Below are 21,420 nucleotides of genomic sequence, written 5' to 3' on the forward strand. Positions count from 1 at the left end.
TATACACAGCCTCGGCCACCTACCTGCAACCCTCAACCTTCTCCGGCTTTTCCTTCCTCCCCAGCCATCGTCCCACACTCCACCTATCCCCCTATCCTGATAAAAATTGCTGATGATGCAGAATCAAGAGAACGCCATAGAGTTGGAAGTAGTGTGACTTATATAAAACACTTTCAAAATTTGTTTTTGGAGGCATGAGAATATAGTAACCACTTAAAAAACTTTGTAATTGGTTAAGGAGCCAGGACAGCCGATCCATAGCATCTACAATACAAGGACCCAAATCTCACTTGATTACTTGAATCTGAATTTTTAATATCTAACAAAAATAATGAAAAAGAAAGATGTTTCTTCTGCAACTTATTATAACAATACCTAAAAGAATGAAGAACCATGGATGTTTCCTTTGTCACATGAGGTCACTTATTGTGAAATAATGGATCTTAAAGCATCTTTCACAGAAGAGTACTTGAACGTGAAGCCTAATTCTTTGGCTTTAACTGGAAGCACCCTTTGCCCATCCAGAACCTGCAATGACCTTATTGAGTTTCTGGGCAATATGCACTCAGGATAAAATTGAAAAGAAGATAAAGAAAATTCTTACCACAGAAGCACCTTCTCCAAGGACCACTTTCAGGGCGAAATCTGGTACAGGCAGCCATGAAGGCCTACCCAAGACATTTCCCAAATGTTCACACATTTCTGCAAATCGAACTGGGTTGGGTGCAGTTCCATTGATAACTCCTGAGATTAAGGTTTCAACAACCGCGTTCAACATATTGAAAAGTTCCGAGAACCAGTATCACATGGATAGCCTAGGTGAAAATTTGATAACTCCTGAGATTTTGGTAATTGTTGAAAAGCTGAACGCATTTATCGTATTTTTGTATGCAGGTATGGCCAAGAAAACATTTGATATCTACTGTGACTGCATATGTCAGTTAATTTGAGTAGCTTTGAGAAGGGAACTGATATAATAATATGAAATGGTATGTTAGATTAATAGAGTACTAGAACTCTTTCGAAGTGTAGTTATCTCCATGTGCTAGAAAACTTTAGATGAAAACAGAAGGAATCATCAGCTTCAGCACCAGTATGTTGGTTTTATTCCAACATCAATCCTTTTTGTACTTTGCTAAAACTATAATTAAAATTACAAATAATGAAATCTTTACCTTTATAGGATGGATTGGATAGAGCTTCATATATCAGGTTCACTATGTCATCCAGATGAATCCAGGAAAACCTACAGCACATTGAGAATAATAAATACATTTGTTGATATCTTCGGTGCATTTATTTTCTTCTCTTCATTAAACAGGCATCCAGTAGATAATACATGTTGAAAGTAAAAACATAATTTGTCAAGTTATATTAATTCATTAACATCATTGAAATGCTTAAATTTTCCTTTTTAATGCTGAACCAGAGGAAAATGCCAACCGTACAGTGTTAGTAGCACAAAAGTGCGACAGACTACCCTTACAAAGGACTGAAATTTAAAAAAAATACCATTGTTTTCCAGAGCCCAAGGGTCCTCCAGCAAACACCATGAAGAGAGGGATCATTTTAGCTGCAGAAGCTCAAAGGTGTAAGTATGTGTGAGGCAGGAGAAGCTTTGTTACCTTGAAACCAACAAAATTCTAGATATGTATAATTGTTACGCTAAGAAGATAAAAATAATTCAACTTTTTAGAACATTTTTGCTAGTATATTTTTCTTAGATGACAACAGAAATAGAACATTAGAGATAACTATGCATAAAATATCCCAATACAATTATGAGATCATGCAGCCCTTTTTTTTTTTTTTGGTCTGAAAAGATCATGTAACCCTAAGCATAACCAGGTTGGTCAATGTATAATTAAACAGTAAAGTGGACAAACCCAAAATCCAAGTAGGCAAGTTTTGTTAATGAGCATACATGCAAGGGTGAAGTACTAGTCATACGCAACGTGAGCATACAATGCAAGGGTTCATTTCATAGTACCAGTCATAGCCACAGTCAAAGTAGATCAGTTCAGTTCATGCGCATACAAGGGAAGTAAGGGTTGACAGGACTATTCATACCTAAAGCACCGCCATCTTTGCCAAGCACAACACCTATGCGAATAAGTGCTAACCTCACATCCTTATTTACTTTGAGGGCAGTTGCTTCCCATTCTCTACAAACCTGAAAGGTTGCATTTTAGTTTAAGATGAGGATGAAATGTTGAGCTCAAAAGAACATGCAGAAGTCATATTTCTTCATGCATTGGAAGTCATTTGTTAGTAATAAAAAGTGATGATATATTGCAGAATGTAGCCGAACAGAGAATATGTTCACGGTTTGAAGGTTGATTGTTCTATTCATAATAACAGTAGACTCCATTGACTACGAGCTTTAAACTCTAAAAGGAAAACAATAAAACATAATTCTAACTCATCTGAACTGCAAAAGACCTAGGATAGTGTTCGCAATGAAAACCAGGATTAAACATGATTTAGCATAATCTTCGTTTAAAAAAAAGATTTAACTTAAGCAGGAAATATTCTACTTGATCAGGCAAGCACCACACGGTTAAAAGTTAGGCATGCATAAGTTACAGTCACAAACTCGAGATCTTCATCAAAGCAGCCTATAACTTTTAAATAACAGATCAGCAAAAGAATGATATATCCAATATGAAAGTGTGTACTAAAGCTCCCTATATCAATTTCTATATACTACTGATAAGGAGATTCACCCACTTTGGTCTCTACCCTAGAAGGACAAAAGTAATTCTCCATGTTTAAGGGTTAGAAGAACTGGGGTCAAATAGTTCATTTAATTTTAGTTTCGAATTCATATCCCATAAACCTCTCCCTAAATCTCTCCAATTGTTCTATAGTTTACCATTATTCCTTAAGGATCTCCAGATTTAAAATAACTCACGCACATGTTCTATGTAACAAGTACTCCTGGATTAACCTACTACAAAACAACTTCATTCATTTTTCTCCTTCTCCCTTTTTCTCAAGTAGAAGTATAATCACAATCCCATCCCTCAAAAGGTGGCTTCTCCACCTTGGTTTTTGGCTCTGCTGTTGACACAACCTGATTATACATATTACATTTATGTAGTATGATAACCAGTTAGTTAATATTTCTGGAACATACTACATAACCGAAATTTTAGAAGTTTTTTTTATATAAAATTTTTGTTTTTATTAATGGGGGAGGGGGATTCGAACTCTAGACCTCTTCCAACATTGGAAGAAAAGTACCACTAGACCAATTGGTAGATGGTACCATAATTTTAGAAGTTTTAAGCATATCTTACCACCTCATATAGATTTCATTCATTTTATAAAAAAAAATTATGATTATGCATAAAATATACATAATATGAATTATGTCATTGCATACCTCAGCCAAGTAATCATTTCCTGATGGACTTTGTTCATCAAATACTTGTGTCTCACTAGTACCTGAACATGAAAAAATTAAGATAAATAAACATGAGAAAATGGAAACTGGAGGTTGGGTGTAGCAATGCAAGATATAAAGAGGCTCCTCAAATTTGGATTATACATTCTTGAGCATTTAAAGCAATGGAAAATCATATGCCAGTGAGAGGCAGAGCATGAGCATCGCCTCAATGCGATGACAATATAATATTTGCTAACTGGTTTTCTAATGGGGCGTGACATGAGGAGGTATCAGTATGAACTTTATCAATTATTGAAAACAGTTTTCAGAACCAAGCACCTAATTGTAATTTCTGTGGAACTTTGTGCCTCATGCAATATGACAATCATACTAAACTCTGAGAAAAATTCAAAAAACATATGGGTAAAATGAAATATTTAAGGACACTCCAGTTCCATGGGGTATCCAAATGCTCCATTAGAATCTAATGGTCTCAAGAATACGAACAAATTCCTCATGAATATCTAAAATGCTTGACAGATTAATATTAGCAGAGCAACAAAAATCACTCAAATTAATTGAAAACACACAAGAGTGTGACACATTGGCAGTAACAGATAAAAAAAGTAGGACAGAACGGACCATAGTAACCGACGGCTGTCGCGCTAACCAAGACTGTAGGCCGAACGGAATCTGGTAAATCATTTATTAAATCTATGACCTTCACAATTAGTTGAAAGGCCAAATTAGTTTTTGCATCAGTAAGAAATATAAGAGAAAGTGAATTTTAATTTTGACTGCAGCATGAGTGGTTCTGTATAAGAAACAACTGGTTACCTTTGAGGTGACTCTAATCCTGCTATCCTTGATCTCTTTCTTTATCTACAGTCCAATAAGAAGTTAGTAACTACCACCAGCTTCTAGGGATGCATATACAATATGTTGACTTTTGATATTGACACATCATATGAGTTACAACCATATAATATTCTGTCAATTCATGACAAAATTATTTTACTACTATAATAATTTTCATTTTATTATACATTAATGTTATTTGCTGAAGATAAAACATTTTATGATTAATTTAATACCTTTAACCATATTTCAGATAATCTAGGTCACAAGCACGAGCTTGACAATAAAAATTATTTACATAGCAGTGAGTGAGACCCAAGAAGAGTCTCTAAAGTAGTGAGGCAACAAGTTTACATCTTTGATTCATGTAATCACTAGTTGCTAAGTAAAAAGGTAAATGGTAGTAGATGGAAATGGAAGATCGAAATGAGCAAGTGATACCAACCTCAGGAGACCATCTTGTACTTATGGGCACTCCAGCTAAATTTACAACGCCATTTGAACCTCGGATACTGTCTTTCCACTCTGGCTCCTCTGCAATCACAATTCCTGGAAATTCCTTGACTACAAGTGGCAAGGAACATCTCCAGTATTAAACCATAATAGAAACAAGGTATGCAGAAGACTAGTTATCTCACTATTAACAGGGAAAAAACGAAAGACATTTAGCAATGAATCAAGGAGTTCTGGAAGTGGTTAATTTTAATCTGTATATGTATGCAATATTATTTTAGATTTAGAAATATTTTTAATTTTTTAAGAAAGAAATTGAATATTGTTTGTGTTAACCCAACAAATAAAACTCTTAGGAAACAAGCCCAACAATGTATATCAAGCACATTCAATACAAACACTAATACTCCCCTCACATGTTCGCCCAAAATATAACTGAATCAATGACTTAAGAAACAACAGGAGACAGGCCCAAAAATGTTTATCAAGCATAAAATATTAACACAAACTAACAGTTTGCTTAAAGTGCAAATGAGAAATTTCTTACTTTTTTTTCTTTTTTTTTCCTTGTGAGGGGAGGGGTTATTGAACATGTTACCAAATAACTACAAGTATACATTACCTTCTTACCAGGAAAAATTAACTCAGCCTTGGATTTAGACCGTGTCAAGACATGCACACTATGATTATCTGCATTCCAAATTGGATTAAAAGGAAGTTTAAGTTAGCGCAATGCATGGACATGCAGTATAAGTTTCAGCTTTACACATAGGAAAAAAGTATTAGGCAACATAGTCTTAATGAATGCAATCAAGCAACACCATAACCTTTAAATGATTTGATTTGGTTCTAAATATTCCTTGTTATGCACACAAATACTGAAAGAAATGCATGTATGCACTCGCCCGCTCCAGTAAAAATAAGGATCAGATCAATAGTCAATTGGAGATAATTAAATGCCAAAAGAAAAACATTAAGCCGAGGTGGAATGCATAATAACACCTTAACACGTAAGGGTAATACAATAAACACACTGCATATAGTTGCAAGATTATATAATTTTGGAGGTGGAATTCAAATGACCTGCATGCAGCCTTTGCACCAATCTTCTACCGATAAAACCCGTGGCTCCAGTTATTGATACGGTCATTGTATTTGCCTATGACAACCTGCAAAGGGTCAATGAAATCTCCAACAAACAAAAGGCAACCTACATAATATTTAACTTGTTAACCACACACACAAACAAATGCTTCATCCTAATCAATGACACCACCATGTTATAGAAAGGACTGATGATAAGTAACTTTGTGTAGTCTAATCTCCACAACTTTGGGCCAAATTGCATTGCAAATAGCAGGGAAGTTAGCTAGTTTAACAAGATTAGAGCACCAGCATATAAAATTCTAGTAATATTGAAGTGCCCAAATGAATTAGCTACGCTTGCAAATACTGTCACAGAATCATCAGCAAATTTGAGTGTGAAAAGATTCAAAATTTGAAGAGCATACCTTCAGGGTTTGATCAGAGGCGCACCAAATACTGAGTCTCTTAGTCTCAAACTTCTAAAAACCCAAAAAAGATAAAATGAAACAAATTTAAAGGAAAAAAGAAAGGAGCATTGTGTGAACAAAGTGAGAAAGCAAGAATGAAAAATGGGAGAGCTGGGTACTAACAGAGAGGGGCAGAGAGACATGAAGAGAGGTAGAGACAGTGTGGGTCCATGAGAAAGCAGTGGCTCTACAGAGCTCCATTGTTGCAAAGCTCACTCTCTGTGATAGAACAAGCTGCTTTCTTGACTTCTTTTTCTGTGTTGCTAGTGAAACAAAGAAAGATGATAATTGAATACCAATTTTAGTCCCTGATAAACGCATGGCAATGTGTTTGATTTGGAACCACAAGGCCATTTCCATCATCCATTTTCCAACAAGAATATTATTGGGCCCTTAATGGGCTTGGGCAAAAAAAAATAACCCAACAAGCCCAGCCCATTCTGTCATCACCTAAATATGTCTACCCCTTTCACAGCATCTCTCTGTACTAAGCGAGTTGGGAGGAGAAATGGCGATGATGCAGTGGTGCGGCGCAGTAGCAAGGCGGGTGCTGATGACGGAGCAGCGTGCCCTTTTCACAACAACCTCATCACCATCTTCTTCAGCAGTAGCAGCAGCGGCGAGAATGAGTTCTATTGGGGCGCCGATCGTGTGTGGACGAGGGGACAAGAAGACGAAAAAAGGAAAGCGATTCAAAGGGTCGTACGGAAACGCTCGACCGAAGAAGGAGAAGAAGATAGAGCGCATCAAGGACAAGGTTGAGGTGCCCAGGTCCACTCCTTGGCCTCTTCCTTTCAAGCTCATCTGAAAATTTGAATTTGAATTCTCACTTGTCTTTCTTTCTTAACCCTTGTTAGCTTTTTCCTTAGGGTTTTAGCTCAATATATGTAATGTTATCTCCCAATTTTAAGGGTTTGAAGGGTTTCATTTATGCCTTGTTACCAGAATGTGTACATTATATGAATGCTTTATGCTGTTCTTGGGTTTTACATGCTTTTATTATCATTTTGTTTGATGGGTCTTACTCTTATTACTTCTTCTTTTTAAAATCACAAAATGAAATGCATAAGATTGAAAATTATAATTCTGAGCTACTTAGAATGGTGAGGTTAAGATGGAAAATAATGATTGCTCTTGTAGTAGGCATTTCATGAGTATACCGTGAAGTACTTCCTTTGCTCAGGAAACACTTAGCAAGGGTGCTTGTAGGACAAGTCTTAATCTTTCGGTTCTAAGGTGAACTTGTAAATCAGATTCTGGTTATACATATTCACATAAAAAAGAATAATTTCAGAAGCCCTCAAATATGAATTGCCTGTATTATTTTCAAATTTCTTATCATGTGTGTGTGAGTTTGTCATTTTATAAGATCACGCTTCACAATCGAAGATATATGCTTGAACAAAATTACCAGATAGACAGATTGGTGAAAAGATTAAGACTAGATAACTAGGTACAAGTACACTTGAGCATAGACTGATTGATGGACACCAACTATTATTTTCGAAGTGCTTTATGAATAGGGATAGAGGCCTTTATGATGTGCAGTTCGTGAGCGGGGTGAAAACACTTGGTGGTTCATCACGGACCACTAGCCGCATGCCTAAGGAATGCGAAATAGTCTTAGGATGTGCTGCGGATGATAATAGTTGTAGAAGGGCTTAGTTGGCTTGATATTATCCCTGATCGTTGAGTCAATTAGCTAGATAAATGTTGCTATTTGAGGCATGTGATGTTGGTTGGTTGACTTATTGTTTTTCCCCATGGTCAGACTTTATTTCATTGGTCTCAGATGGTTACTTTCAAACAAATCTGGAATCAAATAGAAAGCACAACATTGTGAGTCTTCTAAACATGGAGGGCAAAACCTTAGAGCCAACCTACATGTTCTGAATATCGATTACAGATTGCTGAATGGTCATAAATTGGTGGGAAAATGAATGAAATGACAAGCCAATAGAGCATCTGAAACCAAAAACCTTTTCTTCTCTTGTGGTTGAAATGAACTAAATCTACTTACTGATCAGCAAGAGCATGATATTTGCACGTAGTATGATGTATTGTAGCAATGTCAAACAAAAAATTTGACATCTATTTTGCCAACTTGATGATTAACTAATTCTTCTTTCTCTGTACTTTGCAACTGCTTTATCAATTCTAGTGCTAGCTCTGCAATTACACAGAGTCCAATGATAGAATAAGTGAAGCCAAACATAATAGTAACAACACCAACTGGGGATGCTAGAGGATAATATTTGCCTTCTCTTCTAGGTTCACTTGCAAGCCTTGTTCCAGTGTTAATGGCCCATGCTAGCATGAACATTGCAATGACGCTCATAGCTAGGCGGCTAATGATACATATTGTCTTCAACTTCCCTCCTGCATCATTAGGAATCAAGTAAGCTGATAGTTGTCAAAATATGCCATATTGACGTACACACGTTCACATAAACATGAAAAGTTCAGATGCATGAAAATTCATAAAATAGTTGAGAAGGCCTTAGATGTACTATTGAATTGAACTCTTTGGCTTTCAATGAGTGTTCAGAGAGTAAAACTGCCATATTCCGGTTATATATCCCCCCTTTCCCTATCCATTCACTCACACGAGGCGAGAGATAGAGAGGGGTGATATGTAACCGGTGCAGGTAAGTTTTTCTGGTTTTCGGAACAGACTAAAGTTCGGAAAAGCATACGTAGAAAATTGACAATGAGATGATCATCTGACAGAATGAAATTTCTGAATTTTGGTTCTGGTTATTAACTTAATACCTTGATGTTTTCTGCTCTCCTCATGGTTCTGCAATTGCTCCAACAATTTAATAACCAAGTCTGCGAGTAAAGGAAACCCAGCAGCCAAAAACAAGAAACCAAGTACTAGGGTTAAGACTCCAATACAGAAACCCCAATTGCTATACCCACTGTTTATGCTTGCCTTCTCTGCAGCTTCACATTCAGACCAAATGGTCCACAGGAACAAAACCACCATGATGAGAGAAGCCAATACAGGAAACATTGTTGCACATAGGGTTGTGAAATCTCTCCCTACTTTCCAACCCAAAACCCTTATGGCTTCTTCCTCCATCTTTGGCCAGAATTCAAGAGAACAAAAAAGCAGAGAAGCAACAAAGAAACAACAAAGATATGGTTTTGGCACTGGAAAACTGAAAAGGGTTGTGGGTTTATGGGTCATGCGAGATAGAGGGGAGAAAAAACTGTATGTTCTATAAGTTAGTTGGGTCATCACTAAATTCAAATATAAACAAACAAGTGCTGTCAAAACAGGAAAGAGATGGCAACCAGAATTGTTACCCCATTTATGAGTAAAATACCCTCTGTGCTTCATTGGGAGTTATCATTGCCATTCCAATATAAATCAATCATAATTAAAAAAATATATATTTATCACGATTTATACCAATTTCAGAGTTGATGAAAGAGACTTTGAAATGGACACCAACTCCTTAAATACGTTTCCACAATGAGAGGCACTTCAAAATGGACACGTCTTAAGCTTCTAACCAAATGAAACGTCTTTCTTTTTCTTTATTTTTTTTCAGTTGTTGAAACATTTTTTGGTTTCTTCCAATTCCATCGGTCCTCATTGGTTTCTCAGGTTTATCATGCGTGCATAACTGATTTGAAATTTGTAATGTCCTAATCATCTTTTGTTATCAAATTCAATTCAATGGTGTTGGTCTTCAAGCTTATAATTACAAGCACTCTCCTTAAGTCTCCCAATTCCTACCGCACCCTCTCTCCATCTCGGAGTGCATGTATGACTCGATAAATCTTTTGGTGTGGTCATAAAACTGTCATGTGGCGTTATTGATTTATGTAAAAATACGTACACACCAGGGTTATTCTATCTTGGATAAACGATGACCCAACTACTGACATTGCATCACTTTTTGTTTGGTATAAACATGATTTATTTTCTCCTTTAGCTAAAACCAACAAGTTTGTACGCCGTTTCTTGTTAATCTTCCATACCTATCTGCATGAATTTTCACCTCAATCCAACAATTTCGAGTATTTTTACTTTCCTCCTTGAAAAACAAAGGAGAATCTTTGCTTTGAACCTTGAACCTAGTTTAGCAACAAGATTACTGACAAAGAAACATATCTACCAAATGAACAACCATTCCAATTTCATTTCTTCAAGGCACACTTAACGCAGCCTTTGCCCTTACAATCTCCATTGCATGGGTTACCTTAGAGTGAGAGAACCGAAAAGCATCCATTTTGCATTTTATCAAGGCCAACTCCAAATCTAGACGCTTATATGGCCAAATTCCCCCAAATCACTACTCGCAATATACACTTAGCACACAGATACACCCACACTACATCACCCCAATTGTGGGGTTAATGGGAGCACACTGGCCTAACAATGCAGCCAAGGAAATGCAAATTACATTGACCAGGAGAAATTTTTGCATATTAAGCATCATGCTTAATCCAATCCTGCAATATGCCACGTTGTCACTGTTGTTTTGTGTCAACAAAAAAAGCCAAATACACCTCAAAAAGGAGCAACTAAGCAATTAAAACTGTTTAAAGCTTAAAACCATCATTTGCTTAAGTAACATATCAAAGATGCTGGCCGCAATAATTATCTTCATCATCATAGTCATTCTCCATCTTGATCTGCATTGGCGAAAGCAACAGATATCATCAATAGAAAAGTCATAAAAAAACCTATTGGAGGACATGATTGATGCATCTTAAAATAGGGAAGGAAAAAAACACATTTGCTACATGAAATACCCGACAAAACAAGCCAAATGAGTAGCTTATTATCTTCTCCTTCCCTCCTTTTCTTAAGGATAATTAGATTTCTTATGCAGCATCTTTTCAACAATAAAAAAACACCAATATGAACCAAATTCATGTTCACTAGAACCGCCAAATAATTTGTTCAGAATTTCTTATTTTACCGTTATGCACACAGCAATATGAATACTTGAAACCACTTAACAAGAATAAATGAGAAGTTAAAAAATAAACAAAGAAACATTTGCAACAACCTCTCATGAGTTTTATTGCCTTCCCTTGTTTCTCTCTCCCTCCCCCTCCTCTAGTCCTTTGCTGACTATCTCCATGTCCCTCCATCTACTTTCTCAGTTAGATACTAATTCTCTCTACTAGGCGAATCCAAACATCTTAAAGATGACTATTGCCACAAATTTGTTTGTCACTGTGGACTTCAATGCCTACATCATGCTCGTCCACATTAGCTCCAATCCCTCCATAAATTAGAGCGATATCTTCCATCCATGCGCACACATACAAACACTTGCAAACAGTGGAAATGTTTGTGAAACGTGATTTTCTCTTTTGCAATTTTTGAATTCTTACCAATTAAATGCAAATTACATTTAAGGCGCCCTCTACCTTCCACCATTTTCCTTCAAGTTTTGTTTCAGTCACATTAACTCTTTTCCAGGTTCAAATCATTTTGTCTCTTCTTTCTTTATTTATTGCACCCTCCTTTCACTTTCTGTGTACTATTTTGTTTCTTTCAACTTCTCAAGATTATGCAAGGAGTTAATACAAGATGAATAACAAAGAAATTGAAATTTTCTGTTTATGACTATGGTCCCATTACAGTTATCAATGGCACAATGTGGGTCTGAATGCTTCGTATTGAACTAAAAAAGGTCAAAAGAGAAAAAAAATCTGGACTTGTGGATTGTAAAAAAGAAGATCAGATTTTGGTATGACTAGATTTGTGATTTCCTGATGAAATTATAGTGATACTATAAGCTGTGCTTCTCCAAAAGTCACTTTAACTATTTATTTACAAATGGGAAGGAAAAGAAAATGTCAATCTTAATGTCACCAATCTGTTAAGAAATGGTGAATTGACAAAAGGTGGAATTCACTGTGTCAATATGACTAATAAGGGATGGTGTGATTCTTAGAACAAGGAGTGTCATTCCTAAGACCAAATGAGTGACTACACACACCTAAAAACATATAAAGAAAATACCAAGCAAAACACATATATCAAGCAGATATTAAATTGCTAACCTTTATTTATTGAGAAGAAAAATATGCAGGATTTTACTCATTATCTTCTTTTCCATAGTCATATACTATCTCAATCTGCATCAACAAAAAATATCACAATGGAATCAAAAACAGTGAAGCAAATAGCAATGCATTAACTTGCAACCATGGTATAGTGGATCCACCAATCCTTGGTAGCTGTGTCATTACTCCAGGCGGGAAAAACATGAGAATAAGAACATTGCAAAATCAATGAATTCATAGGAAATGCAAAGAACTTTCTACTTGCAATAGGAAAGTTCTTTTATGGAAACTTGCAATAGTAAAATTAAATAAAAAATTGTGAAAACTAAACTACTTCAGAAAAAAAAAAAAAAAATTAAGTAAATAAGAAAATTCTCAAGAATCCATTTTTTAAAACTGAACAAAAGGGCTCTATATTTTCTTGAATTAATTAAAGGATAAAAGTAGAACACAAAAAAACTACTCTTACCTTGATTGGTCATCTAAAAAAATTATTATCTCCAGCTATTATACAACTGCAATATATTGCTTTTGTTCCAAACAGAAGAACAGCAACCAATTTTGAGAACACTTGTCCATTTCCACTTATGTCCTTTGGTTAGAAAAGGATAGCATTACTAGTTCACTAGACACTTACACTACAAGAAAGTAAACATATAACACAACAGAACTAGGGAATCAAAAGCACACAACCTGATAGCAGAACATTCTTTGTAGATGTCATCAAAATATTAGTGAACACGTAAAAGAACAAAGCACAATGATGAACCAAAGAATGAGTTACTATAATATATTACCCCGGCAGGTGGAGTGGGATTCCGATGAAACTTTGAACCACCGGGAGCCCAAGGAACTGCACACGCAAAAAAGATAAATGAGAAGAGAAGAGAAGGAAAAAAAAAAATATTAAAACCACGTGACAACATATTATGGAAAGTACAGAGATTATTTAAGACCATAAAGAAATAGCAAAACCTAGTGGAATTTACAAAAGCAAGCTTTCATTTCAAGTTTTTAACACATTTGGATTATCTATGCACTAATAAGAACAAAGATAAAGCTTTGGAGAGAGCTCAATAGCTGGTCCCTCAATATTCATTCCAAAAACAAAGAAAAATCTGGATGCAAAGTTAATTGGAGGCATAGAACCACATTGATCCACATAATTGCGGAACAATGATATTGTCATTGATAACGCCATCAAATCCAAATTGATGACATTTCATGCCAATTCCAAAATCCTCTCTCCCCGAACTAATACCCCATATGAAGGCTCAAAGCCTCTGGAGCTTACAACATAAAATTAGGTTCAGAACATCAACCAAGCAATACGAAATCTAAAGAACCCCTCATTTTTCCAATTGAGGGCAAAAGCAATATATATTTACGTAAATTTGGTCTTACCAACATAAGGATCAGGGTGGCGCCACTTATTGTAGGAGGCTTCAGCATTTTCTATGAGTCTATCAATTGTGTCCGGATCTTCCTGTAAATCCACACCAAACCAACAAACAATCAAAAGGGTACCTTCATTCATTAGCAAAACAATCAAAAGGGTACATTTATTCAGTAACAAGCAATGCAGCCAAGCTACACAAATCAAAATTTAAAATTGAAAGATTCAAAACAAATCGAATTGAAACACAAACAAAAACAAAATGGGGGAAATTAAACAAAAGGGAACAAGGAGGACGAACCACGTGCTTGTTGGTTTCGAACCTCTCGCGCAGAGCATCGGCCTGAAGAAAAAAAATAATCAGAAATTGAGAGATCGAAACCGAATGCAATGCATATATTGATGGGACATGACGAAAAATTGAAAAGGGGGAGCAAAGCGTAGTTACATCTGGGTAGAAAAGGTGGCGGTGAACAGCCCAGTTGAGAGTGTCTTTGAGGGCTCGTCTGTAGAGGATCCGAACCTTCTCCTTCTGAGCTGCTCGACGAGCTGCGTACGCTGCTGTTGACACTGCGCTCATCTCTCTCTCTCGGTCTCTCTCGTTGTTTCAGTCTTTCTTCAGATGAATTTTGACGAGGAAATGATCCCCCACGACGTCGTTTAGATCCAGTTTCGATTCACAATTCGTTTGCCGTATCTGGAAACCGGGTTTTTGTTGGGCCGAATTAAACCATATTCATGGGCTGGGCTCGATTTTTACATCATTCACGTCATTGGACTTTGGTCCCATTTAGTGGGCTAAACTGGACCAGATATTTTCAATTACCTTCTATAGTGAGTGGAAAGTTATAAGGAGTGTTTTTGAGGGGTATGTAAGAAAAGATGGTGCATGTAGAATCGGGTTGAAATCTAACCCGTTAGAAACCCAACTTCAGTTGAAGATCTTCCCCTCTTTCCCTCTCTGTGAAAAACTCAAGAACACAATCCTCTCTTTTTGAATGTAAAGCAAACCCACAATTAGAAGGATCCAAATCTCCCAAACCTTATAGTCACTCGATTGTCATTAGCTCCTTGGGAGGCCTGCGATCTATGGTATCCTCGGTATTACGAAGAATGGCTCTTACCTAGCTGTTGCCCTGTTTTGATTCTATGGCTCAAGTGAAAACCCCTTCTCTTTTTCATTCAGCTGACAAGATTCCAGATGAAAGCAAAGTAGCATATCTCTTTTTGTAGCTAGAAGCCGCAGCAGCAGTTGTTCCTCGATTTTGGTAGAGATGGAGTCTCAAATACCAAAGAGTCTTCTCTAATGTCCACCACATTCTTTCCAGCTGACTGACTTCAGAGGTCCCGATTGATTTTGAGAGGTAAGTTCACTTGCTGGATTGATTTTATTGGGTTTGGTTTATTTTTTGTGAGGGTGGGAAATTCGTCATTTGTGGCATCAATAATGCGTCATTTTTGGAATCAATAATGTGTCATTTCCTTATGAATATTCAATATACTTAGTTGATTGTTGTTGGTGGGGGTGGAAAATTATGAAATGTAGGTAAAAGAATCCTAAACTTAGGCTTAATGACATTAGGAGTAAGCATTTGGAGAGGATATTGGGTGAAGTTCTGTAATTGGTGGTTTGAATTACATTTGTGTTCTTAGTTGAACATGTTGGTTCTAATGTTATTTTTTCCAGATTATTTCACAAGAGATGACGTAACTATTATTAAATTTTGCTTGCGTTTTGTGTAATCGGAAGTTAGGCTATGCGTATTTTGTGTCAATTTGGGCAATGTTTTGTGTAAGTGGAATGCATTGATATGTTGTGATGCAGTAATGACTGATTAATGAATGAATAATTGCTATGCAGTAATATAGAAGTGGATCAATAATATACGTAGATAAAATGTCTGGGGGCTCAGAGAGTGATGAATGTGCAACAGCTAATGGGAGGGTTTATATTCCTGAAGTAAGAAATGAGGAAACACCAGCAGTTGGGATGAAGTTTGACTCGCTTGACCTCGTTTACAATTTCTATAATAGATATGCATTCTTGGCTGGCTTTGGTATTCGACTTCATTCCAGCTTTTGGGGGAAAAATAAGAAAGAGATTTTGAGGAAAGAATTTGTATGTTGCAAACAAGGTGCATACAGGAGGGATGAAACTCGGGAGAGAAAAAGACAACGGGGAATAAGTAGATGCAATTGCAAAGCTAAGATTGTGGTTGTGAAGACAAATGGGAGCAAGAAGTATACCATATCTCTTTTTGCAGAGGGACACAATCATAAGATGACACCCTCAGAAAGAATGCATTTATTGAGATCACACCGTCATATTTCAGATTCTACAAAAGTACTCACAAAACAGTTGGGTTCAGTTAATATTCCCATTCATCAGAAGGTAAGTATTTTTGAGGTGCAATCCGGAGGAATGGATAAAATCGGTTTTATCAAAAAAGATATCTACAATCTTGAATGTAGTGTGAATGGGAAGTTGAGGAACCACGATGTTGAACTAGTGACCGAGTATTTTATGGCTGAACAGAAAAAAATGAGGCTTTTTATTTCAAGATTGAGGGAGATGGCCATGACAGTTTAGTCGATGTTTTTGGGCAGATGCAACTTCTAGACGGGCGTATGGGTTTTATGGAGATGTTGTTGTATTCGATACCACATTCAACACGAATCGATACGACTTGACATTTGCACCAATGTTGGGAGTTAATAACCATGGTCAGACAATTGTCTTAGCATGCGCATTTTTGAGCAAGGAAACGACTGAGTCATTTGTTTGGATGTTTGAGGAGTTTAAGAAAGCCATGCCAGGTGGGGAACCTAAAACGATCATTACAGATCAAGATGCGGCAATGGCCATAGCGATTTCAATAGCCTTCCCGACTACATTTCATCGACTTTGCATATGGCACATCACATCAAAGTTCTCTGTTAAGTTACCACGTGACGCTTATAATGAGTATTGGCGTGAATTTCAGAAAGCCATATGGGATACTGACAATAAGGATGAGTTTGATGCAAAATGGAATATTGTGGTTACAAAGGCTGGTTTGACTGACCATCCATGGCTAAGTTCAATGTTTGATTTAAGGGAATCTTGGGTTCCAGCCTACGCACGACAATTTTTTGCCGCTGGAATGTCAAGCAGCCAAAGAGCGGAAGGTTCTCATGGTTTTTTCAAGCAATACATATCAAGGAGAAATTCGTTGATGGATTTCATAATACGATTTGAGAGGGCACTTTCTCATCAACGTGAAAAAGAGTTAGTTGCTGATCACGTAGATGCATTTGAAGTGGCTCAATGTCTTCTACCGATGCCAATGAACAAACAAATGGCTACCTTGTACACAAGGACAATGTTTCAAAAGTTTGAGCAAGAACTAATAGAAAGTACAGCATGTTTCCTAGAGCTCAAAACAGAGGATGCTTGTAAAGTTGTCTTTAACGTGAGCTAAAGGAAAAATTGGGAAACAAGAGTGGCAGTCGTATATGTCAAAGATTCTGACCACGCATCGTGTAGCTGCCAAAGATTTGAATTTGTTTGAATTATTTGCAAGCACATCCTAGCATTGTTCAGAAGGGACCAGATTGAATATATGCCCGATAAATATATTTTGAAGAGGTGGAAGAAAACTGCGAAATGTGGATTGGTGTCAGATGCAAATGGCAAAGAAATTAAAGACTGTGCAGATCCTGGCCTTCTAATAAAGCTGAGTACAATGTCTCGACTTGCTTCAGATGTGGTTGAGGATGCATTAATGAGTGAAGAAGGATGTGAGCTACTGTCAGAGACTCTAAAAAGTTTGCAAGTGAAGTTGAAGTTGTTGAAGGATGGACCAAGTAATAACGAAGTTGGAGGGTCCAGCTCTCAAACACAATATATGAAAGACCCTAAGAGAGTGAGGTGCAAAGGAAGGTCGAAAGGAGTAATGGGAGCAAAGGAAAAGGCAATGAAGCGAGGGATTAGACACTATCGGGAGTGTGGACACATTGGTCATGATAGAAGACAATGCCCAGCCTTGAACACACCGTAAGATGCTAACACTATTTGTAATAACATCTAAAATTTGAATAGGTAAATTTTTTATGTGCTTGTGTTTGATGTTTATGCAGGACATCACCGTCGAACAACGACGAATCACCTCCAATACATCGTAGTGACCCATTATTCGACGATTTTGACAGGATGCACGGACCAAGTGAATGATTTATATTTGTATTAGACGAAATGTGGTTGTTATGAAGATTAATGATCATGTGAACTTTTATAGATTCAGTTTTTGAATATTGTTGTGTTTTTGTTCATGTCCACCGATGAGCTCTTACTATGTCCACTGGTAATTGAAATGAAAATTTGCTTGGTTTCATTCTTCCATGAAATTTGGAGACATGTTAATTTTAGGCTTCTCCCTATTTATAAATTTTCATAGACATTTGATCAAGTATGAAACCTTTGAGTTATGTGAAGAAGCAATGACAGCAAACATGTAAAATGGGCAGTTTAGGGTGAATTATGTTTTAACAGAGATTCATTTTTCAAATCCTCAGGCTAATGCAGCATTTCCAGCAGCCAGCTGTTGTTTCCATTACCAGTAATGATTTCCAGCAGTACCCACTTTTTCCGACTGGTTATTAGGGGCACGATTTTGTAAACATTTGTAACTGAAGGATACTTGAAGCACTTTGTTGGAACAGAGCGAATAGAAAGCAGCGTGTAAAAAAGAAAAAGTACATTGCAGCTAATTACATTTCGATACTTAGGTGAAAAATATTAAAGGGTACACTAACTTACATAAATACTCATAATTCCACACACAAAAGAACATTTGATTGCAAAACATATTATGTGCTCCCTCTTAGCAATACCACGATCTCCCAAACCAACTGAACAACGGTAGCCACAATCTCTCGGTCGTACTCGTCAGCTTCTTCTTAGCAGGTCTCACATGCTTATGGCCACTCATATCCCTAGTGATATAGACGAAATAAATCTTCAGCAATATTTGTAATTTTATTATATATAAATAAACCATAAACCATTCACTAAACAATGTATAGCACATGTTATGTTACTTATGACTCACGTGTCAGTTTTTTTTGAACACATTACTACGCCAGCTCTTTAATGTAAATGGACATGATAAGGAGCATTTACTGATTCCCGGCTTGCTGTGATATTGACTGCTTATTGAATAATATTTCGATATTTGCAAAATATAATGTTAGACATTATAACACATGATGACTTGCAATACATAGTCCCAATAATTATATACGAAGCAAATGAAACTGATATTTGTGTTATTTTAAATTAGATAATGACATTAAGGGAGTATATGTGCAATACCACGGTCACCCTCAACCAACTGAACAGCGGTAGCCGCAATCACTTAGTCGTATCGGTGGGCTTCTTCCGAGCAGCTTTGACGTGCTTATGCTCATTCATGTCACCCCCATCGCAAGGAGGCCCGGGTAATTTTCCCAACCTTTTTTAGGAATTTCCTACTATTTATTACCTATTTTCAAGGATTTTTCCACTAAAATAGCCAACCCTAATTGCAAGAAGACACCTGGCGCGATCTCAGCCCGTCACCTTTCACCACTTGCACAAGTGTACGTCAGTCATGGCCACATCCTCCCATTTTACCCTAAATTATTATTTTATTACTTTTTCTTGGAAAATTCAGAACTAAATACAAAAAAATTAGAAAAACGATCCGAAAATTTCTACGAACTTATTGAGATTTCATCTTCCTACTGAATTCCCTGTTTCATGGTTATGCTACATTAGTATTTTATTATTATTTTTCCACAATTATTATAATTATTATGATATTACTTTTTAGGCTGTCCATTTGTTAATTATATTTAGTCCAACTTTTTGAAAACAATTTTATTTTCCTTGCGAATAGGCCATTTGTAGTGCTCATCGGAGTTGAAGTTCTTCAATTTGTTAATTTGTTAATTTTTTAGGTTTAAGGGATGTTTTGAAACATAATATGGAAATATACAAGTCATCCATTGTACTCCTTCCACACAAAAAAATTATTCAACGTCATTCATTGTTCAACTTTTGCTTAAGAAACGTGTAACCAAATCCTTTCGGATATGCTAAGTGGGAAAATGTCATTCCCAAGCACTGGTGAAAAGACACCTATTTACTCCATGCATGACTTTTCGTTTACCAAATATGAAGATTGGGGTCGGTGAGCAAAATATCTGTGTCAGTAAAATATCAATCCTAGCCGCCTATGATGTAAGTAATAATTCCCCTATATAATAAATATTATACATTTATATATAAAACGGTTTATGACAAAATACCAACATTTAAACAACATTTGTACAACGTAGCCAGCCAACCTAGAAGTGAAGAGAAGCAAGTCCACAATGCATCAAAACCGTAAATTCGTACTAAAACTAATGCAAAAATACGTGATTCCCTCGCACAACATACTCACGCATCAGTTTGAACCAAAAAATACTCTCACGGTGCCATTTGCATCGATTGCAACAAGTCCAAAAGGCAGGATTTATCTTGTCTTCACTAGGCCAGCCTTGAATAACAAAATACCATTCATTGTTGTTACAAGCGCTGCAGCGATTGAACTTAATCTTCCCATAGTCAAACATATCTACGATATGTCTTGCAACAAATGCTCGGCTTAATCTTCGTGTCAAAGCATCCCTGGTTCCTTTCATATCAATGTTGTTACGTTGATTCAAAGAACACAAGAATTGTAATGCATCCTCTTTTGACTGACCAATTCAGGACATACCAAGTAGTCCAACTACATATGCCGCTTCCATATGGCCTGCCGTGGCTGCAATGCGCATCCCATACAACGCTTCCACCTTACCGTGCCTGAAAAAAAGATCGAATGCTTCTCTAAATATCGACTCAGGGTTATCGCAAGCCCTGCATTGTTGCAAGAAATGCTGGACTGCAAGCCTGGCATGGTACCAGCTAGGATGGTATGGGTACTTTGCCATTGAAATGGTGTTCCACACTTGTGGACTGTTTGCCAAAGTTTGGAACAATGGGCACACAGATGCCATACGGAAGAGATCTTCCGATGATTCGGTTGCCACGTATAACATCACTTGAAACCAAGCGGACTCCGGGATGAAGGCTTCGGGCATATCCAAATGGAGATGCTTCCTTCTCCTTCCTCCGACTGTAGTGAAGTGTTTCGAATTCATTGAAAAGTTTTTGGAATGGAACGATTTGAGGAGTGGCAGAGGGGATAAATGAGAATATTTGGGGTACACGTTTTGTTTTAGCCTCTGTTTATAGTGTTTTGAAAAGGTGTTTCCAGTTGGGGTTTTTCCAAGTTGACCGTTTTTAAAGAAACTGAACCCAAGTGAATTAAAACTGAAGACAAAAGAAGGGAAAACGTCATAACGGTGCATACAGAGTCAGACAGTCAAAAAGTTAATTAAATGGCTATTTGCATAGCCATTTTTGGGATTATCCCACTATCAAATTCATTGATACAAATGTGATGGATTACTGACTACTGACAGAAGGTCCCATCATATACTTTTTCATTTTCCCACACCCAACTACCCTTAGTAATGTTATTAAAATGGAACCAATAATGATGGATTCTTATCCAACAAGTTGCCTTAATGAAATATAAATAAAATAATAAATTTGAAGCAGTGTCCCCTCATTTTTCAGAAAATATATTTGGTAGTGAAGTAGGTTATATTGCTTTTCG

At 36.7% G+C, this 21,420-nt stretch overlaps 5 protein-coding genes across 9 annotated transcripts; 1 reads left to right on the forward strand and 4 right to left on the reverse strand.

The window, feature by feature from the left end:
- Nucleotides 1-201: 201 nt before the first annotated feature.
- Nucleotides 202-6,543, reverse strand: LOC117637288 (epimerase family protein SDR39U1 homolog, chloroplastic). 3 transcript variants are annotated; one of them, XM_034372140.1, is made up of 14 exons: nucleotides 6,379-6,543; nucleotides 6,214-6,267; nucleotides 5,786-5,861; nucleotides 5,333-5,392; nucleotides 4,695-4,813; nucleotides 4,229-4,273; nucleotides 4,034-4,112; nucleotides 3,389-3,450; nucleotides 2,071-2,173; nucleotides 1,513-1,573; nucleotides 1,176-1,246; nucleotides 605-744; nucleotides 376-528; nucleotides 244-264 (listed from the first exon to the last, which is right to left on the reverse strand). In XM_034372140.1, the coding sequence occupies exons 1-13, from the start codon at nucleotides 6,454-6,456 to the stop codon at nucleotides 424-426; spliced, it is 1,053 nt and encodes a 350-aa protein (XP_034228031.1). In that variant the 5' UTR covers nucleotides 6,457-6,543; the 3' UTR covers nucleotides 244-264; nucleotides 376-423. The 3 variants fall into 3 exon arrangements, with proteins under 3 accessions (XP_034228030.1, XP_034228032.1, XP_034228031.1); XM_034372139.1 differs by having other exon boundaries at nucleotides 202-528; XM_034372141.1 differs by having other exon boundaries at nucleotides 202-528; nucleotides 5,786-5,871; nucleotides 6,379-6,437.
- A 190-nt stretch (nucleotides 6,544-6,733) lies between these two features.
- LOC117637767 (30S ribosomal protein S31, mitochondrial) lies at nucleotides 6,734-7,263 on the forward strand. The gene has a single exon (XM_034372773.1). The coding sequence runs from the start codon at nucleotides 6,764-6,766 to the stop codon at nucleotides 7,061-7,063; it is 300 nt and encodes a 99-aa protein (XP_034228664.1). The 5' UTR covers nucleotides 6,734-6,763; the 3' UTR covers nucleotides 7,064-7,263.
- Nucleotides 7,264-8,315: 1,052 nt separating this feature from the next.
- LOC117638099 lies at nucleotides 8,316-9,589 on the reverse strand. 3 transcript variants are annotated; one of them, XM_034373196.1, is made up of 3 exons: nucleotides 9,178-9,589; nucleotides 9,028-9,087; nucleotides 8,316-8,634 (listed from the first exon to the last, which is right to left on the reverse strand). In XM_034373196.1, exons 1-3 carry the CDS (start codon nucleotides 9,497-9,499, stop codon nucleotides 8,327-8,329), a joined length of 690 nt encoding a protein of 229 aa, XP_034229087.1. In that variant the 5' UTR covers nucleotides 9,500-9,589; the 3' UTR covers nucleotides 8,316-8,326. The 3 variants fall into 3 exon arrangements, with proteins under 3 accessions (XP_034229087.1, XP_034229086.1, XP_034229085.1); XM_034373195.1 differs by having other exon boundaries at nucleotides 9,028-9,589; XM_034373194.1 differs by having other exon boundaries at nucleotides 8,316-8,658; nucleotides 9,028-9,589.
- An 892-nt stretch (nucleotides 9,590-10,481) lies between these two features.
- LOC117612128 (NADH dehydrogenase [ubiquinone] 1 beta subcomplex subunit 9) lies at nucleotides 10,482-14,326 on the reverse strand. Its single transcript, XM_034340874.1, has 6 exons — nucleotides 14,139-14,326; nucleotides 13,992-14,033; nucleotides 13,699-13,780; nucleotides 13,092-13,147; nucleotides 12,292-12,366; nucleotides 10,482-10,905 (listed from the first exon to the last, which is right to left on the reverse strand). The coding sequence occupies exons 1-5, from the start codon at nucleotides 14,268-14,270 to the stop codon at nucleotides 12,325-12,327; spliced, it is 354 nt and encodes a 117-aa protein (XP_034196765.1). The 5' UTR covers nucleotides 14,271-14,326; the 3' UTR covers nucleotides 10,482-10,905; nucleotides 12,292-12,324.
- A 6,138-nt stretch (nucleotides 14,327-20,464) lies between these two features.
- LOC117638420 lies at nucleotides 20,465-20,899 on the reverse strand. Its single transcript, XM_034373552.1, has one exon. It carries the CDS (start codon nucleotides 20,897-20,899, stop codon nucleotides 20,465-20,467), a length of 435 nt encoding a protein of 144 aa, XP_034229443.1.
- Nucleotides 20,900-21,420: the final 521 nt, after the last annotated feature.

The sequence above is a fragment of the Prunus dulcis genome, chromosome 8 (assembly GCF_902201215.1).
Source record: "Prunus dulcis chromosome 8, ALMONDv2, whole genome shotgun sequence".
Taxonomy (NCBI): domain Eukaryota; kingdom Viridiplantae; phylum Streptophyta; class Magnoliopsida; order Rosales; family Rosaceae; genus Prunus; species Prunus dulcis.